Source organism: Zonotrichia leucophrys, chromosome 5 (genome assembly GCF_028769735.1).
Source record: "Zonotrichia leucophrys gambelii isolate GWCS_2022_RI chromosome 5, RI_Zleu_2.0, whole genome shotgun sequence".
Lineage (NCBI taxonomy): Eukaryota > Metazoa > Chordata > Aves > Passeriformes > Passerellidae > Zonotrichia > Zonotrichia leucophrys.
Window position 1 is genome coordinate 1,457,223 of NC_088175.1, and position 23,076 is coordinate 1,480,298.

At 43.7% G+C, this 23,076-nt stretch overlaps 1 protein-coding gene across 1 annotated transcript in view; it reads right to left on the minus strand.

Annotated features, from left to right (window-relative positions):
• Positions 1-1,348: 1,348 nt before the first annotated feature.
• KCNH5 (potassium voltage-gated channel subfamily H member 5) overlaps positions 1,349-23,076 on the minus strand; it is a 161,962-nt gene continuing 140,234 nt past the window's right edge. Inside the window, exon 11 of the mRNA XM_064713419.1 lies at positions 1,349-13,523. Within this exon, the coding sequence (XP_064569489.1) occupies positions 12,576-13,523 (948 nt within the window). The 3' untranslated portion in view covers positions 1,349-12,575. The remainder of the gene's footprint in view (positions 13,524-23,076) is intronic.

Consider the following 23,076-nt stretch of genomic DNA (forward strand, 5'->3'; position numbering starts at 1 on the left):
CATGGATAATGACAGGAATTGCCAGCTTGCTCAGGCACAGCTGCAAGACCCCCCAAACCAGGGCTGTCTGCCAAACCAGCTCCTGCAAATAAATCCATTCTTGCCTCATACCCTCATACCCCATCCTGACAGTTCCCTTTCCAGCAAGGCTCCCAGGGCTGGGATGTACGGCCTTGACACTCTCCCAAATGCCCACTTGGAAGAAGCTGCTGTGCTGATGCTGCCAGCTCCCAGTCTGGCAAAAGCCAACCACAATTACAAAGGACAAGCAGCAGGAGCAGTCCCTGACACTGTTTTCTTCAGCAGTGGAAATTATGGCCTGTTCTACCAGGGTTTGAAGGCTTTAGCCTGTTCTCCCTCCAGTGCTGAGCCCAGGGTCTCCTCACCCCAGCTGAGGATGCTGAGAGGAGACTCAGAGAGTAAAAAAAAATTAAAAGCTCCCCAATGAATATTTTACACCATAAATTGAAGAAGTTTCCTGCACCTGTCCCTACAGATGGCAAAACCTATCTGTGGACAACTAGATTTGGGTGCTTTATCCTCAAATTGAATTAATGCCACTCTGTCTCTCACACCTGTGATTACTCCACATCCAGACACCATTCCTGGCTGGGACAAAACCTGTAAGGTCTGGTCAAAGCCACTTGCAAGGGAATAGAAAAAACTCCACCAATTTCCACATGCTTTGGTTTCTGCACTGGAGCCGCAGAGCAATGGTGGTTTCAAGAACAGGTCAGCAATGTTGTGTGTGTTTATGTCAAAAAATCTCTTGTACCTTGGCACAGGCAGTTCTTTTGGGAATGCATTTGTAACCAAGCTAATGATGCAAGAAGCAAAGGGAGCCATGTCTTATAAATTATTTAAATTTCCAAGTGAAACACTTCTGCCTCTATCCCACTGTCCTTCAAAATCTTCATTTTGTATCTGAAGTGTAATTTTTTTGAAGCAAGGTTACAGCAGCAAATAAAATGGAACATTTTATGAACAAAAGGTTTTAAGAAAACACTTATTTTCTACTTAGATAAAGTATTCCCTCTTCAGCCTGATTTGCTTGGGAGAGGGAATTGGAGGCTACAGAAATTTTATGGATGAGGTATCTGTGACCAGCTCAGCTTGATTTATTTCCTGTTGTCTTCAGGCTAACAAGGAGGAGGGTCAAGAACTGTTCCTATTGTCCTGTAGAAAAGCTCCATTGTAACAAGAGATTTATGTATCTCCCTCATCCCCAAACCACCTAAAAATAAGATTATGTTTTGCTCATTAATCTCAACAAATTGTGCTCTGCTTTGGTCAGGAAAACAAGAGCTATGGCTCTTATGGTGCTCAAGAAAAGTAAGGACACAAACACTCAAGGTCAATAAAATGCACTTTTTATTCTGTATCAATGAAAATATAGCCACATGTAAATAAAGACGTGTGGAAAAAAAAAATCAACATTGATCCTCCCTGAAGAAGTACAGTTCATTGTGCTAAAACCCATTTTCCTTTGGGTTAGAAACAGTTGTCTGCCAATGCTTTAAAGTGACCCACAATTTTCCTAGTTGTTGAATTTTAGCAAACAGAAAAGTGCAACAAGAAGCTTCCTACAGATAAACCAATTTCCCCGAGCACACAGCAACGTCCAGGGGTGACAGGAGAATCACAACCAACAAAAGCATCCCCAGCTCCCTCCTGGGCAGCACACAGGTGGCCAAGGGAGCATCCACTCTGCACAAACTGATGTGTGATTTCCAGCAGAAAGATGGTCCTTCCTTGCTGCAATTCCTGATTGCTTTGCAGGTTTCAGATATGGTAGCAGAGACGCATTCCTTTCATAGCTGTTCACTTTCAAACGCTTTATTTTATTTTATTTTTTTCTCCTCTAGGTTTTTATAAGCTTCCTGCTGTCAAAACACAGTTCTCAATTGCTTTTGTAGAAATAATCCTGAAAGGCAGAGGCATTTAAAATCCTCACAAATCCTCAGTATATTAACAACAGCAAAAAAGATAGCTGGGCTGTTCAAAAATATTGTTGGGAACATGAATGTCATTTGCATTGGCTAGTGTACAAAGAGCAGCAAGTAGTAACAAAAAAAACATCACCCCAGCAATAACCCTTTCCCCCAATTTCTTCCTTGCAAAAAAAAGAGTTTTCTCAAAATACTTTTCCTCCCCACAGTCCCGTGTCTGTGAATCACATACATTCAAAAGCAGCAGTCACTCTGTAGATCAGGTTTTCCAACATGAGCTTTTAAAACCACTTGTTTTGCCCAAGTTCTCCATGAGGGTGGCACAAACACAATTATACCAGCTGGTGCTTTTTCAGCTAATGGGACACCTTGAAACTTGAACACAGAAAGTAAGGACCTCAGGATAAAATAAAATAAATAAAAATAAAAGAGGATTTAAAGCTCACCATGCTTTCAAAGTCCTGCTAATGTTCATAGAAAGATTCCCACAAGCCAGGGATCCAGGGATTAGTCCCTGTTAGGTGCTGGAGGGTGGAGAGAGACACCACAGCACAAATGTGCCACAAATGTGGAGTGGGGAGTGCTGAGCAGGTGATACAAGGGAAGGAAAAAAATGCACATTACAATTTCAGCAGAAAAAATAAATAAATAGAATAAATAGAAGGCAGGTTATGCCAAGTTGGGGTGCTCAGCACAGCCCCATGGGTACCTTGTGAGGGCAGGCTGGTTTTTAGGTTAAACATCTCTGCAGGTTTGTACAGCAGCTCCTGCTCAGTTTAGTTTTATTGTCATTTTGGGTAAGGGGGGGAAGCCTAAGGAAAAAAACCTAGAAAAACAGTGCAATGTTTTGACTGTAATGAGGTCCCCTGCGATGACAATTCATTAAAAAATAATCTCCCCCTGCCACTAATTGTGATTATTCTGTGAACATGCTCCTACCAGGATACTTCTGCAAAGCTGAGGGTGCACAGATCGTGCCCACCCCTTGTCCCTCTTTCTTCCCAGTATAAATTCCCTAGATTTTTCTGCATTTAGGAGCCTAGGATGACTAGTTGCCTAAATGTGTGGGAACTCATAAGCATATCAAAGGGATGGGGGAGGCAGGGGAGGAAGCCTAAAACCCATGTGTCCCTCCCAGAGCCAAGATTTCATCCTTCAAAGCCTGGTCTGGGGTGGGGATACACCTGAGGAACCCCCCACAAGCTGCCCCTTCCCTTCCCTGCTCTGCTCCAGGTGTGGACACGAACAGGACCCAAAAGTTGAGCACATCTGCCCACAGCTGGATCAGCAATGCTCAGCTGGAGGGCTGCATGGCAGGATTCAGCCTCACAGCCTCACCTGGTGCTCAGCCCCTTGTCTTTGTCATCATCTCTCTCTGTGGTGGCAATAATAGCTTTATTTTTAGCTGTGCTTCTCCCCAGAGGGAGTTTGCACAGCTTATGTACATATCTGGCTTGTGCAAGGATATTCCAGACAGCCGTGAATTTTGAGCAGTTACTTTGGATGGAAATTACTGACAGTTCAGACACCAAGAATGTGTCTTTTGGATTCCAAAATGTGTTAATTAAAAAGTGCCCTTTCCCTGATCGGGTCAGCTGATTTTTATGGCAATCCACCTTGCTGTCCCAATCTTCAAAGACATCCTCTACATTTCTGCATGCAGCATGCAGCATTTAGTAGGGCATGAAATCTTGGACCCATTTGCATTAGACAAGGGCCTGAAATTAAAATTCTAGTACCCACAGTTCTCAGTTTTGAGAAAGCTCAGCCCACGCTGGGACTCAGTGTCCTGGTCCCTCTGCACAAACTGTGCTAGAGAAATTAATGGAGAGACTTCCACTGACCTTAGAAGGAATATTTACACAAGATGCTCAAAGCTTGAAAATATTTACCTCCAAAACAGAGAACACAATTTAGAAGATCTGCTGAGACCACTTTACTGAACCACTCAGTCACTGGCTGGTATTTAAGCAGGACATTAAAAAATCTGCTCTTGCTACAATTCTTATTAGCATATTATTTCTCCTGAACACAAACAGCAAAACAGATCATTACCTCATTAAATCTGCTGATGCAACATCACTTAATCAATCTCCCCATTTCTACAGTTTGCTAGGCTAATGATCTAGGCAAGAAAACATAGGAGGAAGGAAGAGGCGAGAAAAAGATATAAACAAACAAATAAGGAAGGTAACACTTCATTTCATTGTGGAAAATATCCTGCTTCATATTATGTAGCTTTCAAAGCACAAAAATTAACTCAAGATACTCAGCTACACCTGCACATGAAAGCCCAGGCAGGGAAGTCTCTGTGTAGCAGAACAGTCAATGGGTATGTAAGGTTTATGAAGCATATCATGTCCTAATTCATGTGAGGGTGGTTGGCAGGACTAATGGGATTTTGTTACATAAACTGTGCTGATAAGGCATTGGAGCTTTAAACTGTTAGCAGGAGTATTTTTATGGCTGGCATGTTTTGCAGACAAGATATGGTGAACCTTTCCCTCTGCTTGCAGCCCCACAGGCTGCCCCACATCCCTTACAGGGCTGCAGAATATCTTAAAGGACAAAAAATCAACAACCAACAAGGAAGGGGGGAACAAAGCTGCCCTAGGAGAAATGCTGCAGCATTTCCATCTTTAGGAGCATCTCTGAACCCCTGTGAAACAGGGGCAGGGGGAGGCTGACACTGAGGTCAGCTGTGAGATGTGCCCATGGAAGGGAAATAGTGCCAACTACTACATTGGAGAAAACATGGTTTGTGTGCAAGTTTTCTGGGAAAGCTCGTTAGCCAGTTGTGCCCTCCACAGAAATGAGCCTCAGCTCCCCTTGTCTGAGTGCAGGGATTTTATTGGGACAGCTGAAAGGAACATTTACAGACCTGCTTCACACTTCAATGCTAATGAGCTTTTCCACTGGTATCAATAAATTCTCCTACTCACAAGTTTAGCATTCCTTTGGCATGCATTGCCAGATAGATCCTTTATTGTCTTTCTGGTAGCTTGCCCAATTCCCACCAGGCAGATTTTTAAAACCCAAATCCTGCCTTATTGCTGGCTACTGCCTCTCTCACCCAATAAATTCAATTTACCACTTGATAGAATTAGGCAGTTGGTGGCCCTCAGCCCTTCCTTTAAACAGAAAAAAGATTTTTCTGGGAAGCTACAGACCATCAACAGGCAGCAGGAGGGGTTGGGAGGTGACATTGCATCCTTGCACCCATAATTATTTTCTAAAAGTCCCATTGTGGGGGATCCTGCAGAATAAAACCCTTTCTGGGATTGATTTCAGGAGAAAGATGTTCACACTCACACACTGATGACCTCAAAGGGATGAGCTCTGAACATGCACTGAGTGCAGTGGGGTTGCTGGTATTCAAAAAGCTGAATATAAACAACTGGTTGAGGTGATATTTCAGCTCTGAAATTTTAAGGTACAACCTGACTGAGATTGTTTGCAATGCCAGGACTCCTAATTATACCTAAAATAAAATGAAATATAAAAAAAATGAAGCTGTTGCCAAATAGCATTTGATGATTAGAGTGAAGAAGGCAGTAATTAATCCTGCAGGGACAACAGAGGACTAATTAGAAGCAGAGCAGAAATTTTGTTTTCCTTTAGAAAAAAAAAATGCCTTTTTCCATGAGAGTTCAGATAAGACGCCCAATTTACAAACTGAACTGTGACCTCCAACTAATGGTCCTGGCAGCAGCCTTGGATGCAATTGAATTCCCAATGATTAGTCAGAAAGTGCTTTTTGTTTTCTTTTTTTTTTTTTTTTTTTCTCTTTTCTAGGAAATAAAAGTGGTGACAGAGAAAAGAGGTGGAACATGTCAGGAAACTCTACTGAAAACAAGTCCAGAACAGGAAAGTGCCCACATGTCTTGGCATTGGACACGGGGAGAAGCTGAGCAGAGCCTGAGGAAATACAGAGAAATGTTACTATCCCTAAATGGCACTGGTTCAAATTGCTGCTGGGGCTGAAGTTCACCCAAAGTGTACCTGGAGTAGGAATGGTCACACACATGGCAGAAGCTGGTGTCTCACTCCAGTTCCCCTTCTCAAAGTGGCTCATTAAAACCCACAAACACCCCAGTCCCTGCCATTCTGTGGAACACTGCGCTGCTCAAGAGTGTACAAAAGGACCACAAAACAAAATAAAAGAAAACAAAACAAAACAAAACAAAACAAAATAAAATAAAATAAAATAAAATAAGATGAAGGTTTGTTTAATAAAATAATGCCCTGAGAGTGGCTCACCCTGTTATTCCTGTTTAATTTGGAGACTTGTTGCTAAGCCACAGATTGGGAAGTATTTTGTGAGCAACCCCATGAGCCATCATAGAGACTGAGGACATTACAGAGTCTGGGAAAACATCTAATAATGGAGCCAGTGTAAACCTTTGAATGTGCCTTGACAAGCAGGGAATAATCCTGGGAATGGGGCTTGGGCAGACCCCATGGATGTGCCCAATGCCTTTGGACAAGCCCAGGCCTTTTCATCAATGGTATGCACACATTGTGAGAGGAGCAGACTGAGTCCAGAGGGATGAAAATCCAGAGGGATGAAAATCACCTCCAGATCCAGCCACTAACAAGAAACCTGCACATTTCCTACAGCCTTGGATGTGCAGGTCTGCCAGAGCTGCACTGAAAACCAGCTCACATGCTATGGATATTTTGATGGCATTTTCAGACATGTAATCACCTTTCACTGGACTGGGGAAGAGGCTGGAAGAGGGTGTGGGTGTTGTTGATGTATCCATATCAGCCCACTGCTTCCAGAAACTGCATAGTCACCGAGACATTATTCTCAGTGTTTGGCACCAAGTGTGGATTTTAGCTGATGCCTGACTAAATGCTTAATTTATTTCTATGCCATAGTTTAGAATATGCCAGATTTCTCTGCTGTCTGTTTGATGAGTATTGGCTCTCACAGCTATTATCTGGAAAATTGGCAACACGCTCCTCCGCATGGTATTTAAACTGAAAATCAGAAAAAAATAGGACATAACTAAAAACCTTCAAAATTTACCTCCTGTTTGTGCTATTAAAATCTACAGAATCACCAAATGATAAAACAGAACTTGTGACTTTCTGGAAATCACTTGGTCCAACCCCCTCTGTTCATTGCAGGGCCAGCTGCAAATAGAGAGTCCATACACTGATGCTACATAATTTAGATACTATATTCCCCTTTCCAACAGGATTTTGGGATACTGGAAGAGCTTTGGCTCTCCTGAAGCCCACATTTTCCCCTAACAGCATATTTTTGAATATCCTTAAATGGACTTTCCCTGTCCCACAGGGGAAATAATTCTGCCAGCCTCATCCTGTCCTGGAGCAAAGAGGGCTGAGCCCAACCTAGCACAAAATCCTTTTTATAGGGCTTTTAATTAAGGCTAATTGATGTATTCATGGCAGGCAGCCAGACACAGAGTTGGTGCACACCAGTAGTCTCAGATTGTGGGCCAAACAAGCTTGCATCTCCAAGAAGAAAACAACAAAGAAAAGAACATATCTGCTTCATAGAAAACAGATAAAAGGTTTGTGAGAATACTGCCTCAGATCCCTGGTTCCACGTGCCATGCATCAGGGGGCTGATTAGCATAATATAAGAAATAAATACAATTTACTCAGCACGGCCTGGTCAAGCCCTTTTTAAATGCTTCTGCTATTTGAGTGTACAAAATCAATATGTGCCTTCTTGTCCCACTGTGCACTACAAGGTCAATTTTCTGCCTGGCTAAATGCACCCTCAGTAAGGATGATTTTAGTTTGTTTGTCATTTGTTAGATAGCACAGCACTGATCTTTGCACAATATTCTTTATGTCAGTAAGAACATTCACTGCTTCTCTGCCAGAAGAAATGTGGACTTTTTGTCAGTTCTAGCTCCATTCAGCACTTTGCTTTAAGAACATATTACATTTGAAAATGCACCATAGCATATTAAACCAAATAAAACACGTAGAGATTGTGTTATCTTCTTGCACCAAAAAAATTAGGGGAGAGTCATAAAAAATATTCCCAGATGTGGAAATCTAGATGGATCAAACTTTTCCTCCTACAGCCTATTAAGAGCAATGTTAACAAAACCCATTCAAACCCTCCTCTGCAGGAAAATGGTATTTGAAAACCTTTTTTTAAAAAAATAAATCAGGTATCACTTTGACACCACCTCTCTTAGGGAAAAAAGTATTTATTTTAAAAGACAATCTGTCCAATTTTGACATCCAAAAAGATAGGCTTGAGTTTTCTAAATGCTCAAAATCCAAGTAAAAAAAGCAGAAATTTCTCACAATATATCCTTCTATGTCCTCACTCCCAAATTCCTATTAAAACTTTGGATTATTTTTTTGTTTTTCCCTCCAGTTCAGGACATCTTTTTCCCCTAAAACCCTCTAAGCTATTTCATGAGCACAACATCTGTTTTCTGACCCAGGCAATGATGTGGAATGGTCTCAGTTACTTCCAGGGCAACTGCTCTTGGCTTTGCAAAGAGTACAGCATTATTTCTGCAGCTTCCAGTCCTCTGAAACTGTCCTGGGATCCAAAATACATATTAAAGTCTGGTCTGATTATCAGATTCAGCCTTCACACCTGTGCAACAGGGTTACTCTCCATGTGGTGCTAAATGAAGACTGAACTTGAGTCTGGCAATGAGCCCAAACTCTGGTGCAGCATCAAGCCCCTACACTTGTGCTACTTCTACAGAACACAGAGAAGAAAAATGGACAAAGCTTAGCTTGTCACTTCCAGAATCAGCTCTGCTCTAACCCCCGTGCCCTGGCAAAGACAGGAAAAAAAAATTATAAATACAAACTCAGAAGAACTGAATCCTCACTACAACAGGTTTTTTTTTTTCAGTAATTATCCTGAAGTGCTGTTCTATCTCTTATATGCAACATTACACCAAAAAAGCTATTAAAAGTACTCTAGTTCATTTGCTTTGGGAAGTGTTTACTTTTCTGTACACATTTTCTGTACACAATTTATTTCTATTCCAGAGTCCAGAAAGATAAAATCCACTGGTGTGCAGGTAAAATGCTTTGGACACACAAAGCACAGGGTAGGTGCTAAGGATGCTGTTCCCAGCATCTGGCAGGAACATCTGTACAGGTTTTGAGCTCTTACAGGAAAGGAAAGGAAAGCATGCAGCCAAGAGCTCCCTCCCCATGGTGTGTCACTGCTTGAGCACTGGCCTGGGTGGAAGTGACACCTTGGTGTCCTTATTGCACTTAATGACTACAGGTGGCTGCTTTCAGTCCAGCCTGAACTACAGGACTGTGAATCATGCTTTTGAACAGAGAAGGAAAGCCCCAGTCACTCATCACATCATGCACAATGACATCTCCACGAGGGGACAATGACAACCCCGTGGGAGACGAACTGCTGACGACTCCATGAAGCAACAGGTAATGCTCCCAAACACTGATTTTGGAGGCAAAGTCCTTCAGAATTGCACCAGTCATTGCCAACCCCACAAACTGGGCCTCCCCCAGCACACAGAGCCTGGGACAGCCCATCCACAGGGCATCCATCACACACTCCACTGCTTTGTGCAAGGTACAAGCTGGTTCCACTGAACTGGCAATGGACAGTGCTGGGATATCAGAGTCAAAGCAGCACTAGAAATAGACCTGGAGACACTGTATTTGTTCCATGGACTTGGTATTTTACACTATTTAGCCACTCACTACACATTTGAACCACTCAAGCTGCACTTGAACTGTAATAGACATTCTGGGCCTGCCCAAATGATTTTCAAGGTCAGACGAATCCTGTTAATACATTCTCTCATTGTAAAGTGGCACAAAGTTACACCTGACTTGCAAGATAAACCTAAACAGAGATCCCTTTGCATGCCATGCAGTTCTACCTAGAATTAATATCAGTCATAGAGAAAGAAAAGCAGTCTGTCACAAAGGCAGAGGAATTAAGGCTAAAGCTTTCTAACAAAGCCAACCCCCATTATCCTGCTGTCTCTTTTACAGCATCACTTCATGGCAGGTTCATGCATTCCAGGAATTTTAACAAAGCCTGGCCCCCAGACTGAGCCTGATGGCTCAGCTATTCACCAGGCAGCCCTGGGCAGTGGCTGTGTGTCTGTCTACACCAGCAGACCAAGTCAGGCAAGAACATTCAACACTTGACACCTTGGCACTTGAACTGTACCCACAAGGTCTGTGCAGACTCCTGTAACTCCCTAAGCCCACAACACCCCATTCTTTCAGAGTCCCATGGTGGGAATTTTCACAGGAATGGGAAGTCCTGTTGTTTTGCAGGTGCAGGTTGTTCTTGCAGTCCAAACCATGGCTGCAGAGTCATGGATTTGCACTTGTGTCAGAACAGCAGCTGCAAAATACAGCTGAAAATTCTAACAGAGGCAACTGCAGCTGCTGAGAACTAAAATGAGAATGAGCGTTTGGCCTGACCACCAGGCTTTGGGGAGGGCTGTGCCCTACTGTGGCTTTTTGTTCTTCCCCCCCCTCTTTTTTTTTTTTTTTTCTCTAATTTCTCTAAGAAAGAGGCAAAAACAGGACAGAAAAAACTGTCATCTCCCCAAAAGCCTCCATGAGTTAACACAACAGAAGGAATGACTTCTCTAGACTTCTTATGAACTTTTGGAGCTCTATGGGTTTGCATTTCACAGTCAAAGATATGTTCACCCTAAGATGTCGATTCCTAACTGCCACTACTGCAAATGATGGTTTGTTTGGGTTTAGGGGTTCTGTTAGTTTTTCAGGATGTGATTTTGTTTAGTCTAGTTTTCTAATGTTAAAAAATGGATCTAATACTGGTGTTTAGAATGCTCACTAATTATAGCCATGTATTTGATATACCTGAATCATAGTGATGTCTTGTGGTACATCCATGTTTTACTCCAGGCACTTTTGAAAACAGGATCTTGATACAAGAGGTCCTTTAAGCCAGAGCCAGGGGGAATCCTTCTCTGAAGGGGCCACTGTGCTCTGCTGGGTTGGCCTCAAACTATACCAGGTAACACCTCTGAAGCTGCAATGGCAATTTCTGCTATGCATCTTGTGTACCTGGATTCAAACCAGTGCAAATGGAGAGGCAAAAACCCTCACCACACTCAGGGGCAGAGTCCCGAAGTCCAGCTCCAAACAGGAGACCAAACAAGATCCAGTGCAAAGCCTGCCCTGTTGTAGCCCTGCGAAGCCAGCAGCTCCAGCCCAGGAGTGGAGAGGGGGTCTGAGCACAGCCCAAGGCTCGCAGATGCTGATGGGAGGCAGCTAAGAGGAGGGACAGAACCTCTGACACCAGCCTGAGGGACTCAGTGTGTGTGGGACCTGTGGGCACTGCAAACTTGCTCCTGAAATGTGGCCCCTCCATGCACTGAAACCTGCAGGATCCCCAGGCAGGAGCACTCCAGGCAGGGCTCCATCCCCCAGCACACCCACCACCCTCCCAGCATCATCCAAGCACCTTGGACTACACAGAACTACACCCTGACCAGTTATTGTCTCTTTTTCTAAAGGCAGCTGCAGACTGATAAATGACCTCATGGAAGAGAGTGGAGGGGGATTTACTGCAGCCTTTTAACTTCAGGCTTTCAAATCTGCTCCTGTTGTTCCCAAGAAGCTGAACTGTGAGTGTTCTCTCCCTTGCTCAGACCTCGTGCAAAGTCTTTCCGCCAGGGGCAATAGGGGGGGACAGGGGGAGAGCAACCTCAACCCCACAAAAATGGGACATGCTAATGAAGATACTGACAGAACCGGACACCACCACTGAGTGCTGCAAAGAGAATTTACATAATGTTACTCTAACAGTTCAGTAAAAATGACATCAGTAAAAGGAGGCTTTCAAGAAATAAGTTACCCCCAAACACTCAGGGAGTGCAACTGAGTTTCTGTTAGTTTCATTTTGTTACATAAATCACCATTGTTATTATTCTTCTTATTATTATTATTTCTTACTTACGATGTTAAAAGAGCAGGAGGATACTTGAAATAAAAGGCTGTGCATGCACAATACCCACACAAATAAATTCCAGTGTTCCACCCTAGCACCAGGCACGGTGCCCTTCCCTGCCCACTGAGCTGAGCCCTCCCTTTAGGAGGAGTAGGGGAATTCATCACCAAATATACAGTATAGTCATGGAATGATACCAGGAAACAAACAATACTAACAGGAGTCTGAACGTGTCCTTCACGTCATATTAATCTACTGTTTAACTCGGCAGAAAAGACAGTGAGGAAATAAAAGCTCAATTCACCCAGCCTGAGATCAAAACTGTCATGGCAATATTGGCAGGTTAGACCCTGATTCTTTAAATAGTACATTGCCTTTGTTAAACAAAAGTCATTCTTTTATTACATAATAGAGATTATAAATAAATGTAAAGTGTGCATGCAGTCAACTGCATATTATACAAGCAATATCTATGTTAATAATTGCTTTCTTTGGCAGGCCAGAATCCAGCTGGACATGCAATATTTACATATCAAAATCCTTGGTGTGTTCAAGTCATATTGGATGCAAGTGAAAATATATATGTATATATATTTACCGTATACACACACATTTATATATATATATGTATAAAGGTATATATACACCTCTGCATATATACTGTATACATATATACACATAGGTATATGCTAAAAGTGGATTTCATCTTTTTCAGATTCGGGTGATGCAGGCCTTGAAACACTAAAAATATCCTGACAGGATATCTGGGGAGGGGACTGGGGTGATAAATGAGACTTGGGGGAAGAGAGCTGGGATACGTTCTTTTCAGATAATATTTTTAAAATTTCTGCCACCTGCTTCTCAAGGGCAGCCATCCTGCTGCTTAGCAGCTGGATATCTTCTTTGAGTTCGTGCTTGACTTCCTGCAGCGTGGTTTGTAAGGCCTGCTCAGGAATGGGGTAGAAAGGACACCTAGCATCCGCCTGGATGGGGCTATGCTCCAGGGGGCTGCGAGTCTCACCAGCTTTATCCAAGCGAAGGTCACTTTTTGTGATCCCACTGTCACAAGAGTCTGTTTTCCTCAGTGGGTTTTTATTTACACCGTTCTCCGAGTCATTGGACTTGGGGTCATCGGACAGCAACCCCATGGACTCGGCCTTTGTGACGTTGTTCCAGTCCTCCTTCTTCTCCTCGTGGGCGCCCATGGTGTTCTTCAGCCGGAGCCAGCCCTTCCCGTTCCCGTTCTTCATCCTCATGGGGCTGTTCACCTTGAGGCATTTCTGCTCTCCGTTCCCGTTTGGCTTCAGCTCCATCACGTCGCGGTTGTTCTGCTTCACGGCCTCGCTGCTTTTCATGTAGGCCAGGGTGGTCTGGATGGGCGTGATCTGGGACACGGTGACCACGCTGGTGCCCGTGATGGAGGCCCCGTTCTGCACGCTCCTGCTCTCCACCTGCAGCTGGTTCCGCTCGGGGTCGGCGTGGCTGGAGCCCTGGTTGCGCATCTCCTTCTGCTGTTTGAATTTCTGGAAGAGCTTCCGCACGGGGTGGTCCACGGGGATGCTCAGGGTCACCTCGTTCTTCTGGCGCAGGCGCTCCTCTTCCTCCTTCTTGACGTCGCTGATCTTCCTAAAGATGATCTGTGGGGGGATAAATCCACGACAGAGTCAGGACCCAAAGGACACGGCATGAAAATATTAATTTGAGATGGGTAATAAGTCTTGAGAACAGCCATTTCTCTCTTTATTCTTAATTCTGATCTTCTTTTCCATCTTAATTTTTTGTAGTGATTTCAAATGGAGCTGATCAAGACACAGCAACCTCAAGGTTAACCACTATAGATAGGGTACTTATGTCACAGACATGTTTTCTGAAAAATCCTTTCCTTAGGATTTTTCCTCCTGAGAAGCTGAGAGGCCTCAGGAACAAAATGTAAACATTGATTATCTGTTGCTGTGGAATGCAACAGGTGCATCTGTGATTGGCCCATGTTGGTTGTTTCTAATTAATGGCCAATCACAGCTGGCTCGGACTCTGTCTGAGATACAAGCCTTTGTTATCATTCCTTCTTTTTCTACTCTTAGCCAGCCTTCTGATGAAATCTTTTCTTCTATTCTTTCAGTATAGTTTTAATAAAATATATAAAATAAAATAATAAATCAAGCCTTCTGAAACATGGAGTCAGATCCTCATCCTGGGACCCCTGTGAACACTGTCACATACTTACACATACACACAGACACTTTCTTAACAGGATACATTAAAGGTGGGTTTCACCTTTTTTCTTGATGCAGAAGATACTACTACTTGAAGAACTAAAAATATCCAAACACCAACAGAAGGAAAGAAACGGAACAAAGAGAAGAAAGCCCTTGACAAAGAACCCAAATACTGTGATGCCATTACTCACACTCATACCTGCTCTGTCACTATCTTTAGTACAGATCAAAAGGAAACAGTAATTCAGCAGGGACTACACAGCTGCAAGATAAATTCAATGTACACACCCTTCCAGAGGCTGCAAAATCCCAGCTTGCTCAATACTTTTTGGTTTTGCTGTTAGGGTCAGGGTTTTTAGGAGTGTTGGAGGGTGCAATTAGGTTCCTCGTGGGTCACAAGTGTGGCTTCACACATTATACGAGTGTTTACTGCACATATGTCTAATATGTGTAGGTGAACTGGCAGCACCACGGAGAAGCAGAGTAACAGGGCTGTGTGTGGCTCTAAATCCCAGCAATATCCAACCTCTCATCATGCCATTTAATGCTGAGTTATTTCACCCAGCAGTATCTCTCAGGCTGCTACAGAAAAAGGAATTTCAGTCTCAAGCTGAGGGAGGATCTACAGAGAAAAATCTTTTTGTTGATTTTCTGCATGTTACTCATATGATTTTTTTTTTTATTTTTAGGTTCATCCAGTTTTCTTGAATGTGGGACTGGGAATCTGGGAAACTGGTTCTCTGTTTGACAACACTGTGAAAAGCAGCCTGTGATTAAATACAAATATGGACTGTGAAGGGATAGTGTGGTAAGAAAAGGAAAACAAAGCCCTTGAAATACACAAACAAAACCCTGTGTCAGTCAGCCGTAGGCTTTTGAAATATCAACTTGAGTATCCATATTTGAGAATCTATTTACTTTCAAGTCTCACATCTTCAGAAGTCAGCAGAGAAGTGCCATGATGGGTACAGATCTTCACTGCATGAATCTGGGATGAGCTGGACTTCAAAGCTTCATTAGAGAGCTTTCAAATGCAGTAGATCTCTCCTTGCCTGCTGCTGATAGACACAGCTGCTTAGAATAATTTGGTTAACTTGCTTATTAGAAGCCCAGTTAAAAAAATATAAACAAAACCAAGGGACAACCATGGAAGTTACTTTAATGTGACTACTCTGACCTAGATGCAGTGACACATTCCCTCATTTGGAGGCTCCCCTTCATTAGCAGCTTCCCTTATGGAGCTTTTTCCCTCTCTCTCTCTCTCTCTCTCTCTCTCTCTCTCTCTCTCTCTCAGGCTACTCTCAAGAGCAAATAAGGGCAAGAGAAACTGCCCTTGATTCAAAATTGAGTGATCACATTTAATTGAAGCCACGCTCTCTAAAGGCACATTTGGAAGGTGGGTGGTGTGTGATGTTTTGTTTGTGCCTCTCTTGCCCCAGAGGGCAGCACAGCACCTCTGGCAGAAGATGCAGCAGTGAAAGCAGCCAGCTGCAGGGATGTGTCCCCAAGGATGTGTCCCCAAGGAGTGTCTCAGGGGACATGGCTGGTTCCCCTCCAGGTGTCCCTGTTTGGCTGTGATGCTCTGCCTTGTGCTGAGTCCTGAAAACATCTTCAGTGGGGGAAACATCCTCCACCTAATGCTTTACAAGGTTGTGTGGGGACAGGAAAAGGGGGAATGAGACTAGGTTTAGACTGGATGCTAGGTGGAAATTATTTACTGTGAGGGCGTGAGGCCCTGGCACAGATTGCCCAGAGCGGCCTCATCCCTGGCAGTGTTCCAGGCCAGGATGGATGGGCCTTGGAGCAACCTGGGATAGTGGAAGATGTCCCTGCCCATGGCAGTATGATCTTTCAAGTCCCTTCCAACCCAAACCATTCTATGTTTCCATGATTCCCCTGCTTTCTGGCCATGAATCTGTTTCACAGCTCGAGCCCCCTGCTCCCTGAATGCAGCCTGTGCCTGGCTGGGCTGTCCAGAGGCAGTGTAGGATGCTGGAAGGGGAGGATGTTGGAAGGGAGGCAGCTCCAGCAGCCTGGCACAGGCCCACAGTGCTTCCCTGGCCAGTGTGGCACTGGATGTGCCATTGGGAAAGGCAGGAGGAACTCTGACAACTCCTGTCCTACTGCATGTTTACAATAACCAGAATGACAGCAACAAAGACCACAGCAGCAGTTTTTGATTCCTCTCCCAAAGCTTGCACTTCACTGAAAATTACCCTCACCTCCCTGTCTCCCTCAGTCCAATCTTGGTTCTTTTATCTCTCTTCTAGACTCAGCTCAAACCTTCCCCAGAAAGAGGTTATCTCCCTGCACAGAATATAATTACCAGTGACTGCTGCTGCTGGATTTGGCAGAAGAAAAGCCAAAACCTCTCTAATCTGACACCACCTGTACCTCACACTCCTGAAGTACGTCCTTATAGAAGTCAGGAAATTACTGTGAAGCTTTTTGCCCCAGAACCACTTGGCCAGTCGTCATTTGGATGAGTTGAGCCCAGTGGCAAAGGCGTCTGAGCCTGAGTGCTGCTGTGACTCAGAGCAGAGCAAACACTTTGGGAACAGCAGAAAGGGATGGTGGCCAAGGTGGAAAATGCCATCAAATACAGGATGCAATACAGGATCTGGTCTGCTGTGTGAGGCCAAGGACCCACTGACCACTGACAGCCATGAGCTTTACCCCATGGCAAAGCTTTATGGCCATGCAGTGAAGACACACACCCAAAGCCCTGCTGTCACCTCCTCAGAACATGTTCTCTCAGCTTCCTGCAGGACACAAGCTGACAGAGATCTTCAATGAATTATTTCCCTTTTCTTCTCTTGGGACAGAAAATGCTCCAGCCTGAGATGGTTCTGGGCAGCTCCTTTGAAGAAGCAGATCTGCCACATGCTGATTAGTGCAGAAAATGCCCAGGGACTCAGAAATGCAGGGGTTTGCTGAGAGTCAAGGATTCAGGAGTGATCTACCCCAGTGGAGCCCTATTTCCAAAGGAGCAAAGGTGGGCTGGAGCACAGCCCTGGGCCTACTCCCTCCTTGGCTCTCTCATGTAACTTGTAGGTGTTCATAGCTGTTTTATTTTCTTTTTCACTCAGAAATGCATAACCAAGCAGACCCTCACATCCCAACTCACCGTGTGGGATAATGGCACTTTGGATGGAGACTGAGGTCTTGGTCCTTACTCTCCCACTGAACTACTCTGCCAAGGAAATCATTTCACCCCATGGAGAACTTCCCTCTCTTCCTTCCCCTTAACCAAGGAAGATGCATCCTAGCACAGCAAGGATCCAGTTTTGGTCAGGAGTACTTGAGAGCAGTAGAATATGTACAAGTAAAAGAAAAGAAAGATCCTAAATAGACAAAGAACTGAAGAAAAAAAACAAGATGTGAATTCTAGCACTAACAGAGCAATAGTTGTTTTTCATTACCAATTTTTTCCATATTAGGAGATTTTTCATGTGGCTGGATTTAATCTGCTTCCACAGTGGTTTAAACTAAACCAGAATAGCTAAAATGTGTTTACATTTACAAATGTTTGCATGGAAACTTAATTCTATTAATGTCTAATAACTTTAACCAGCTTTTTTTCTTTATAAATAAGAACTGGAAAACATCTCATGCGATCTGACATTTCTCTGCAGATTGGAAGAGCGTTATTTTGAAATCTTAGGCTGGATGAGCTATTTCATTTGTCCCTGACCCTTCTCAGAGAAGTTACACACAGGCCTGCCCAAATGTATGTCCCAGGAACAGTCACAATCTTTAAAGAAAAAGCTGAATTAAGTGTGTATAGTTTATTTCAAGGAATAAAGAGCCACAGTTCTGTCTCACACCAAGTTCTAAATTCATTAATGTAACAGACATTAAGTACAGGACTCCAATTCCTTTATGGATGAGATTGTGAAAGACTCTTCCATGTGGCACACATTTTGTCCCATGGGTCCAGGTTCCTGGTTTTCTCTTAGTGTATTTATTTTAGGAAGAAGGGGCAACAGAGATGACATTAATTACTGAGCTGGCAAAGATGAAGCAGAAGTTAACTGACATTCAGCCATGGGGATTGAAATACTCAGGTTATTTATGAGGCAGGCACAGAGGAGTAAACAGCATTTTAAGATTCTCCATCTGATCTCAACCTCAGCCTCCCTTCCACACCAAGAGGTAACTGATGTGAGTGTGAACTCTGTCCCTCCAAAGGGGGACCTTACCCCAGGTCCTGGCAATGGATGTGTCGCAGCCCCTCTGAGGCGCCAGCTGGTATAACCAGCCCCAAAGCCAAGTGCAGATGAGGGCACCAGCAATGAGGAGTCAGGGAGGCAGCTCAAAGCTGAGACACACACTGAATTAAAGAGTAAAGCTGTGGCCTTTTCAGGTGCTTTGAAATGCATCACTTGTCTGCTGTCTTTTTTTTGTAGCAGTACTGTGGAAATCATCCCTGCATGACCTTGCTCCATCCAGGAGATCTGCACAAAGATCCCTTAATAAGTGACTCCAAGGCAGGTACGTGAAGGGATTACAGAGCTGGTAAAAGTCTTGAAGAATTACAGGGAGTTCATAAACAGTGGCAGCTGTCTGAGCAGAGATCACCCTGTCCTGTGCCTGAACATCCCATGCCGTTGTTAGTGGTGCCCAAGGTGTGCCTGCTCCTCTCCACAGAAATGGCCAGAAAGGGACAGCCATGGATCCAGAGGGAGCACAGTTGTCATGGTGATGGATGCAGTGTGTGTGCACTGACTGGGAGGGAGAGAGGGGAGGAGGGAGGGAGAGCCACACAAAGCCACCAAAAAGCAAAGATTGTCACAGACCCTGTCCTGGGAGAATTGGTTTGACTCAGCTCACTGGACATTTCTGCAGCAGAAACACCACACTTCAGTCCCCACAGCCACAGCCACATCCACATCCACTCAGTAACCACAGGTCACTCTCATTGAAGCACAGACCAGGCTGATGTCAGTGCTGATCATCTCTGAAAAGTTTGTTTTGGGGGTAATTATCTTGTCTGAATCAATGTCTTGTAGAAGCCCCATCTCCCTTGCATCTGATTGTTCACAATCCAATGTATTTGTCCAGATCCCTGTATTTTTGTTCCTATTTAATACAGCAACTTCTGAGAAGGCATCTGAGATCAGTGAGATAAGAATAATAGAATCACAGAATTATTAAGGTTAGAATCAAGATAATCAAGTTAATGGTTGATGATCTTGATTAATTCCTCAGGTTAATCAATTTGAAGAAATAGAGGGCTTTTTTTAACCTGGACCCACCTGGTAGCACAGGTCCAGAGCTGTACTTGAAAACACTGCAGATGGAGCAAGGGAAAGGAGCAGACAAGGTAAGTTGGAGCTTTCCAGGTGATGGAGGCAGGATTTCAGGGAAATGCACCCTTCCTTGAACCACACTGCAGAGCTGGCAGCTGGATTGCAGTTGGCTTAGACCCACCCAGCAGCTCCTTCACCAGCTTTCAGATCCCACCAGAAGGATTTGGGCTGCTCCACCTTCTCCAGGAATGTCTAATTCCCATTCAAAAAGGGAGTTAGAGTGTCCTCACAAGGTGTGTTGGCCTTGGCTCCCTTTTATATAAGCCTTTTTTTTTTGTTTTTGGAAATAGGAGAGCTGCCTTCCCTTGCCTCCTTGGCCTGAAATTACACAAGCTTAGCCAAAGCTGGCAAATGGATTTTAAAAGTTTTAAGTGGTATAACCAATATCCAATACTGCAATAACACAGATCTCATTTTCTTTGGAAATAATGCTACAAGGCTGTACAATATAAAATTTCCATAAAGATGTCTGCAAAAAATACTATTAATTTTCACATCTTGGAGTGCACTGTACAAAAGTAATTTACATTTTTGTCATGCTAATGTGGAAGGCAGATTTATGTCAGATCCAGGATTTAGAGAGACACAGGATACTCCAGTGCAGACGTGTGTGCTATTTCCTGCTCCTGAAAATACATAATACATAAATACATAAATACATTTCCTGCCCCATAAAATACACCCAATTTCCAGAGCACAGACACTCGGAACAGGGTTCACCTACAAAGCCTCTGTCTGCATCTGAACTCACCCTCCAGGAGCCCTGCACAGCGGAGGGAGGAAGACAAAGGCACTTGGAAGGTGTGAGTCATTTCTTTCACCTGCAGCTGGATGTTAAAGCAGGTCAGACAAGCTGTACCCTGAGCTGCCTGCTTGTCTCTGGTGTCTGCACAGCCAGCTCCGTGCCTGTCGCCTCTGAGCAGACACCCTCCATGGATGGTGGGATGGAGGAGTCAAATCCCCACCTCTGGCAGTGAAAATGTCAGGGTTTGGTGCAGAGGGTGTAAAAAAGCCTCCTGTAGCTATTCTCTGCGTGTGTGTGTGTGTTTTGCACCCTTCATCTGATGCTGGTTTTATTTCCACCTCAGGGTGTTGGGGTATTGCCAATTTCTGGCTGGGATGAATTCCCCACAGCCTCAGGGCCCAGCCAGTCCTTACAGACAAACTTTATTCTTCCAAAAGCTGCAGAGGGAGGACAAGCCATGACTGCCCAGGAGACCCTGCCAGACTGGTGGCTCTCATTGAAAGCTTGTGGAAAATCAGACGGAGCATCCCAGACCCCTCAAAGCCCATCAGAGCAATGGCCTAGGAAGGGTTTGCTGGGTTTGGCAGTGCCAGGGGTGGGAGTGATCCCAGCAGGATCAGTCCCACAACACCTGGAGTGGGATGAGCTTTGCAGTGCAAAAGCTTAGGTGGATAGAACAGACACATCTCAGGTGGTCTCCAATTTCCTGGATGAACCACTGTGACCATGTTCACAGGGTCTCAGGTTGAGGGAAGAGATGAGGATCTGACTCCATGTTTCAGAAGGCTTGATTTATTATTTTATGATATATATTACATTAAAACTATACTAAAAGAATAGAAGTAAGAATAGAATAAGAAGAATAGAATAAAGATTTCATCAGAAGGCTAGCTAAGAATAGAATAGAAAGGAATGATAAAGTTTGTGGCTCAGGTCTCTATCTGAGCCAGCTGACTGTGATTGGCCATTAATTAGAAACAACCACATGAGACCAATCACAGATGCACCTGTTGCATTCCACAGCAGCAGATAATCAATGTTTACATTTTGTTCCTGAGGCCTCTTAGCTTCTCAGGAGGAAAAATCTTAAAGAAAGTACTTTCCATAAAAGATGTCTGTGACAAACCACCAGCAGGGAAAGGAAACCCACCCCTTCCTTCTTATTCTCACTACACTTCCCAAGAAAACCTTCCAGCAGGGGAATGGAGACTCCCTTCCCACAGCCCCTGGGAAACTGGAAACCACCTGGTATGTTCTGCATACCCAGCCTTTTGGTGTTGTAGGACAGATCCTGCTGGGATCACTCCCTTTTGGATCACTCCCACCACTGGCACTGCCAAACCCAGCAAACCCTTCCCAGGCCATGGCTCTGATGGACTCAGGGGGCTCTGGGATCTGCATCCCTCAGTCTTTGAGGACTGGTCCCCTCTAGGAGCCTTCAGCTGTCAAAACAGGGCATATCTGGGACCCTCTTTTCTGATATTCTGAAAACTAGGACAGTCAAACCCAATTCCTAATGTATAACCCTTGGTGAAAAGACTTGCTCCAAAATGAACGTGTTTTTAAAATCTAGGCAGGTCCCAGAGAACTAGACTCACTATTAATACTTGATGTTAAAATGCTTTTAAATCTTATTTTTCAGATTTTCTTTTTCAGAAAGCTCCCAAGATATTACTAATACCTAATGCCAAAATGCTTTTAAATCTTATTTTTCAGATGTTGTTTTTAAAAAACCAAAAAACTTACATTATATTAAAAAATCTCCCTTTTTTGTTTACATTAATTAAAGAGTAAATTTAAAAAGTCAAACTATGAAAGACTAGACAGAAATGGATTAATAGGAAATGACCCCACACAAGCCTTTAGGCTGCTTCCCCTAATTCACTCCTGCAAATCTCCATAAACTCTTAGCTCACTTTATTAATCTGCACTCCAAGGATGCAGAGTAGATGGTTTGAAATGATGGCTTTATTGTTCTTCTTCTCTGTACACTCCTCAGATAGCTTCACTTTGATGTGAAGTTCAGCCTCAAAAACAAACTGCTCTAACAACTCTTTTAATTGCTCTCTAGTAAATTCCCCTTAATCCTCCTGTCCCAGGAAGTGTTTTGTGTTAAACCACTGCTCCATCTGCGTGTGAGAAAGGAATCTCTGTCCTTGGCTGTGCAGTGAAAATGACTGACTGCTGAGCAATTAGTTAATCTCCAGGATAGGGATGTCTCACTAAACAGTCTTTCATGCTGGATTTTGGAGGAAAAGAAGATTTCTGCAGGTTAGTCTTCCAGCTGCTTGAAAGAAACAGTAAATAATAGCCTTTCTGCAAATTTCCATTGATCCTCACTTCACAGACACAGTAACAGCAAAAGCTTCCTACCAAGCACATTTTAATTTTGCTTTGGAGAAACTGTATTCACATATATTCTTCCTCAGCAACTATTGAATTGACCTGCAAAAGATGTGAAGATTTCCAATCCAAGTAACAAAGTGATGTTGCTTCAAGCAAATGAGAATTATTTCCATGATGCTGAAAAAGCCCTTTTAAGGGTTATTTAGTAGCACTTTATGTGCAAGGAAGAGGTTAATTCTTTTATGATGACTTAATAAAGATCTTTGTCCCCCCAAGTTGCTCATCTAAAGAAAAATCAGGACATGTAATGAGGAAGACACCCTTCAGAAGAGCACAACAGTAGCAAATAACTGATTTCCAAAGTCCAGAAATTCCATCATCTCCTTACTGCTTGTCCTACTGTTTAGAAATTGATTACTGTAGGTCAAATTTTAATCTGGTTCCATTTCATGTTCACAATCAATTCTCACAGCACCTGAGTACTCTTGCAGAGAGACATCTGTGCATGCTGGCAGCCAATTAGGCTGATCTGCATTTGTGAAAAAACATGAATATTAAGAAGAAAGTGATT